The 6,843-nt window shown below is 39.4% G+C and overlaps 1 protein-coding gene across 1 annotated transcript; it reads right to left on the minus strand.

Moving 5' to 3' along the window:
- Nucleotides 1-619: 619 nt before the first annotated feature.
- Nucleotides 620-3,600, minus strand: LOC147862586 (putative laccase-11). The gene is made up of 6 exons (XM_087320935.1): nucleotides 3,442-3,600; nucleotides 3,194-3,345; nucleotides 2,713-2,957; nucleotides 2,468-2,596; nucleotides 1,189-2,142; nucleotides 620-903 (listed from the first exon to the last, which is right to left on the minus strand). The coding sequence occupies exons 1-6, from the start codon at nucleotides 3,562-3,564 to the stop codon at nucleotides 773-775; spliced, it is 1,734 nt and encodes a 577-aa protein (XP_087177061.1). The 5' UTR covers nucleotides 3,565-3,600; the 3' UTR covers nucleotides 620-772.
- Nucleotides 3,601-6,843: the final 3,243 nt, after the last annotated feature.

Genomic DNA, 6,843 nt, shown 5'->3' on the forward strand with positions numbered 1-6,843 from the left:
GGTTTGTGGGTACCTTATCCTCAGAGGAGTTACCTTTATATCAGCTACCCTTACCATACCTTTGTCATAAGATCGTCACGATTGTAGAGAGAACAAAGTTTTTTCACATTGTCATGTCTCAATGCATACACCTCTTTCATGAAAAGAAGAAGTAAGGATGAATTTTAATATTCCTCTCACAATAATTATGTAGCTTGAAAGGAATATGAATTTCACCATGTTGCACAAGAGCCTTGTCCTAAGAAGAGTTACCTCTTACAATTTCTCTTACACCACCACCTTAGAGGGTCCCAAGTTTTCTTGGCTACCCTAGAATACCGAATACATACTCAATTCTATGATACAACCAAAATATACAATGCATAATTTTTTGGCTACCACTAGAATATGTGAGTGCATAAGAGAGAATGAGATGTCATATAGTCAGAGATGACATGTAAATAGCAACAAGTCCTTGCTACTAGCTTGAACATACAACACATCATCAATTCTTGGCTACAACTAGATTATACAATACGTAATCTTGGCTACCACTAACTATGGATACATAATTCAATCTATTTTCGTATAGGCAACATCACATTCACAACCACAAGATCCAAGTTCTTTTATACAAATGCAAGTGAACCATTGAATTGTCACTACTATTATCATGAAACGTTGGCTTTTAAATAAGTCACTTTTAAAACTTCTAAATAGAAGCTTTAACAACATTAACCTTAACCTTCTACTACTCTAAGCTTCATTTATCCTTAATGTAATCTCAAAATCATTAGCATCGAGGAAGGTCCAAAGGCGGAGGTGGTAGAGTTTGGCTCACTCCTTTACCATTCTTTACAATGAATGCCATTGACATGCCCCACACCGCATGCATATCAAAATGGCAATGCATGAACCACACACCTACACATTTATAACACATTGTAAAGTGGTCAGTGCATCAAATCACAAGCATAACAATATTAGATCTAATCACATTATTGTCATTGATGTTTCCCATTTACCAAAACACTCATTTGTCTTCAAAAGTTGCCAAAATACCTCTATTGTAGTGCTAAATGTATTAGCTTTAACAATTTCTACTACCACATTGAGTCACTTCTCTTGGAACACATAGTTAAGGTGCTCTAGACAATATCCTAAAATATCAAGGGGTTTGTTGGTGTTTGTTTGACACCGAGTATTTACCTGGGTTGGTCGTGCGAAAGCGGACAACTGCCCATCCCGCGAATGGCACTGCTACCGTGTTTCTCGAGGGTGGGTCTAGCAAGTTGAAAGTCGAGGGGTCAGTGTCGGGGTCATACGTCCCAGTGCCAGTTCCCACAATGTAGAAATTTTGACCGTGGAGATGCATCGGGTGGCTGTCCAACAACGAGGTCGACGTGTCTTGGAACACGATTTGGACGTTCGACCCGAACTCGAGCACCTTCACTTTGGTGGCGTAAACCGATTCTTGATTGGTCGGGGCAGGTCCCGTGTAGTTGTACACGAAGAGCGGTTCCGAGGGGAAATCGGTATCATAGACACCATTGATGTTGTTGTAATAGGCTTGGAGGAGCGAGACGGTGGGGTCCTTGAATGTGACGTTGTTGACCGAGGCCGCGATCCGGTTCCCTGAGAAGTTTTGGTATGAGCACGTGGAGCAAGGTTGTGTCGCGTAGCTAATGGTGAAGAAAAGATCCTCATCCACGGTTTGCGGGACTTGGTAGTAGTAGAAGCCCCGGGAGAAGGGTTGGCCTCGGAGGGACTTGGTGAATTGGGACACGTACGAGGTGTCATTGAATTTGGGGAGTGTGGGCATTGGGAGGAAACGCGAGAGATCGGTGCTCGCGCCCGAGTAACGGAGGATGGCGGTGGCCTTTGTGGTCGGGAATTTGACAACTGATGCGTTGGCCGGCGAGAAGACGGACACCGCGACGAAGTATTGCCCCACTTCCTGGTTGGCTGTGAGGAGCACATTGGTCGTCTGGCCCGGTGCCAACACGACCGTCTGGGTGACATACGGTTGCGCGCATTCGGCATCGAGTTCCACCACAGTGAGGTTGTGGTTGGCCACTCCCACAAACATCTGGAAGTTCATGGCCGCGTTGATTATGCGCAGCAGGTATGTCTTCCCAGCCATCACGTTGAACACCGGCGTGTCTGCGGCCATGATGGGAAGGCACCACGATTAGTCACATTGCCATCAAAATGGGGGCTTGCCTTACTCACAAGCCGTGATGTCTAATTACATGTTATACCCAAGGAAATTATCAGAGTTTCATTAGTTTCTAGCAGCTGCTTCTATATGTATGTAGTGTGTGTAGTCTTGTAGTGTATGTATGTAGTGTGTAGTGTATGTATGTACGTATTGTATGTAGTGTGTGTGTGTGTATGTACTGTGTAATGTAGTGTATGTATGTATGTATGTAGTGTGTAGTGTGCAGTGTGTAGTGTCTGTATGTATGTAGTGTGTGTATGTATGTACCATCAATGGAACAGGGGTATAGAGCACCCGGTTGCCCGTTGATCGTGATGGCATCAGACAAGTTGTTCGCCCCGCCCTCGGTCAATGCCTGTGCGAGCACGTCTTCTACATTGCTGTTCCACCATTCCCCTAGGAGTGAAAAAAATTAGGTTAGGGTGTATGTATGATTAGCACCTCATAATAGAGGATTAACAACATGAAAAGGTGCATCGAAAAATTTACCATTGTCACAGTATTTCTTTTACCTATGAGGAGGGGGATGTCTTCGATGGGAGATGCCAAGGGGTAGGGCACATTGATCTTGGGAAGGATGATGAAGGCGCCGTAAACCGTGGCACGCAACCAGGTGATGTGCGCATGGTAGAAGAGCGTACCACGTTGGTCGACTATACGGAACTTGTGGACATACGAATTGCCGTACTTGATGGGACATTGCGTAATGTATGCCGGCCCGTCCGCCCATGCTGACAACAATTGCCGAACACCATGCCTACAAATAAAAACAAGATACACCATCATGGATCCACACACACACACACACACACACACACACGAGAGACCCGTATATGCAAAAATTAGTGTCATAAGATCGAAATGCCCAAAAGTTTCATAAAATCAAAATGCCCGATCGAAAGCCCATTGATCAAATCATTGCAAAAAATAATAATAACTAAGATTTGTATATATGATTCATTGCAAAACTGATTGTATTTTTATTTTTTTTACCAGTGCATGGTGACATTGTAATGGACAAGGTTTGTGACATTGACAATGACAGTGTCACCTTCGCGGACATAGACGGTCGGCCCCGGGAATTGCCCATTGATGGACACCAACGATTTCGTGTGGCAAAGGCGTGTGACACTCGCATACTCCACCTACTCGATCAGTTCGATAAAAAGCATCAATGATTAATGGCTGGTGATGATTCGTTAGCTAATGAAGAGATTAAAGGCAGGGAGATGCCTACTTACATTCCAATGCAGATGTAGGGTCTCCGATGGAGTGAAGGATGCGGCGTGACAGAATAGAACGATGAGGAGGGAGATTAAGGAGTGAGTGGGCCTTATGCGGACATCATCAATGAGCTTTGCCATACTAATCACTTCCCTAATCACAGTTACTTAATTAGATCACCTAATTAATTCTTCTTGGTGCTCTTGTTTACATTGGTTCGAGGGGTTTATAAGGAGCTCCTCCTCCTTCACTTTGAAGTTTGTACCCTGTGGTTTTTCGTCACGTGACACTAATCGACCTCAGGCTCATAAATGTGAAGAACCAGTGAATCTAGGTCTTGGACGGCCCTGAACTCGTCTCGGGAATCCCAGACGATCAGGGCCGTCCAATTACAGATAAATAAGAAAACTAAATAAGAAAAAATGAAAAATGAAAAAAGAAAGAAAGTGAAAGCCTCGAGAAAAGTGAAAAAAAGAAGAAGAGAAAAAGATTAAGATAAGAGAAATTTTTTGGGGGGAAATTCAAATTCTCTGTATGAAAGACTGATTCTCTCTATCTCTTTAAATTTTTGGTTGTTATTAGTTTACCCTAGTGGTAAGTTGTTTACACTAATATCACTACATCTTGGATTGGGTTCAAAACCCAATTGTCTCACCTCTCTATTATAGTCTTCATATATATATCTCTATTTTACTAGATGCCATTGTGGAAAGTAAGGGTTGAACCCATGACCGCTTGGTTTCCATTGGGCAACCTTACCAATTGAGCTACATCCATCTATGTTCTCTTTCTCTCTTAGACCTTTGTTGATTCTATTTCTTATGGTGCACATCCTCATCTTCCCCATCCACACTTTAATCATTCTATTACTACAAGCAAGCCTCAATGGAGAAACATATCCATGATGCATATATCCCATGGTGAATGTAGTTGGATTGGTATTGGTTATGATTGGCATAATGATTGGATCTGTGTCTATTACTATGCTGAGAGATTATAGTATGTTGGCAATGCATCCCATATCCAAAGTGGTGTGATACAAATTTGTTAATGATAAGTTACATGGTAGATGTATTGCACAATCTATACATGATCTAGTCCATACATATATTCAAACACATACTTTTAGGACATACTTTGTCGGGTGATATGAGCACATATTACATATGCACTCAAAAGCATCCTTCCAGGCTTCACATATATAACACATACATTTAGAAGACTTAACGGTGCATATTACATAAATCTCCAATGAAACAATACATGATTTAAACAAGAACAGATTGTGTACTTGTCAAACAGATCCTTTCAGGACTTAGACAAGACCATAATATATATATCTCATGCAAACAACCATATTATATATATCTCAAAACATAATATACATGTATCTCAAACTATAAACATCACTAGATCTCAAATGCATCATTTCAAACAGTAAAACATGACCATATTCTAGAATTCCTAAAAGCCTCATTGTAGAAAATCATACATGACCACATTACACAAATCCCCAATGCATCATTGCAGAAAAATATACATGACCACACAACACAAATAATATTCAAAAGTGAAGATACATTTTGAGACACTTAAAGTACAGTTTGCCTTTAACACATAAAACCATTACATAACACAGAAGATACAATATTCGAGTTTGAGCATTTACAAAAGTTGAAATTGAAGATACAATATTGAGTTTTGAGTATTTACAGAAGTTGAAACTGAAGATACAATATTCTAGTCAACCTCCCTAGTTGCAAAAAGGCATCAACATCTTCTCATGTCCATGGACCCTTCAAAAGGCACCAAACAAGGTTAGCATTCAACAATGTACAAATATGAATACAAGAATGAGTAAAAATATGGATTTAGGAATGAGAATCAAACCTAGCAAAACTGAATTACACCAAAGTCTGAACAAATATGTTTAAACAACAAATCTATGTAGCAAGAATTCTAACTTTTGAAGCATAAATATTAGTGATAGATACTCCATCGCTATTTGTTATTGTGAACCATCATTCTCCCACACCATCTGGGTAATGAAAATCAACAATTGTAGGACTTGTTATGTATGCGCTTTACCCCATCATCAATCAATATATGTTGGGCCTTCAAAGATTTTCATAGCAATCAAGATATCACCATGATTATGATTTAAGGGCATAAGAGGTAGAACAATGCAATCAACTTCTATTTAAGTCGACATCTTTCATGCCCCTAAACCCACATAATATTAAGGTTTGATATTAAATATTGAAACCACAAAAATAAAAACAAGAGTAAATAGGCAAACAAAAATTGGTATAAGGGAACATAAGTTCATGTTTTACTTAAGCCACTTTAGTATTTTCTCCTAGTGCTCGTTTATCCTATCTATCCTTACCAATTTTCGATTTCCCTTTTTATGTCTCAATATGAATGTTTCAGATATAACTATCTATGTAAGCCTTCTATCTTCAAATTCAAGTTTCCCCTCGGTAATATATGTTAGTCAAAACTTAAATGTTAGTGAAGATTGTCTCAAATCATATTTCTGTATCTAGGACAACAAACTAAGAAGTCCAAACTAAGAAATGAGATTGTTGTCATCGTTGTTAGGAGACATATAAAAATGAAAACAAAGAAGAAACATAAATGATAGAGATGATCACATTGGAGATTGCTGCCATCATTGTTAGGAGACATATGAGGATAGAAATAGAGAAAAAAACTGAAATGATAGAGATGATGACATTGGAGACTGTTGCCATCATTGTTTGGAGACATATGAGGATAAAAATAGAGAAAAAAGTAGAAATGATGACGTTGGAGATAGAAAACGAAAAAATCAACAAAAAGGGACACGTCTTTGAGGTGCATTCGTGACTGACTCGATTGTTTTGTTGTGAATGAACGATTTCCAATGAACCTTTCAAACACTTATACCAAGTCTGATGACAAAGATTTTACGCATTATTGTTGAACCCAAATGTTGGTCTACCGGTCCTTACTTTGCTCTCAATGACAGAAGATGCGTTTTTTGCTAATTCCAATGTTTGTTGTAAGAACCTAAATACACTACCAAGGCTAACAAGAAAGATTCCACTCATTATCATTCAATCAATGCCCAACTGCTCCCTTTTATATATTGTAATATGTAAATGCCTCTAACGGGTTCTATTGATTGTAGATCCACAACTTGGTGAGCACTTCTTTAGTAATGATCAACGTCCAACACCCCTAACTTGACCACAGTAGAAACATGTCACTTATTGATTGGGCTAGATCAATACAATCAGATTGGACATTGGATACGCAATTTGTGTGTTTAGAGGATTTCTTACTCTTGAGGAGATATTTCACATCGCGATGTAGTGTTAATATTTCTCTTATTCACCCTCGTAGATTATAGCCTACATTAATTCACAAACAAG

This window comes from Azolla caroliniana, unplaced genomic scaffold, assembly GCF_043228905.1.
Source record: "Azolla caroliniana isolate FFs.n. ecotype wild unplaced genomic scaffold, voAzoCaro1.0.p SCAF_6, whole genome shotgun sequence".
Taxonomy (NCBI): domain Eukaryota; kingdom Viridiplantae; phylum Streptophyta; class Polypodiopsida; order Salviniales; family Salviniaceae; genus Azolla; species Azolla caroliniana.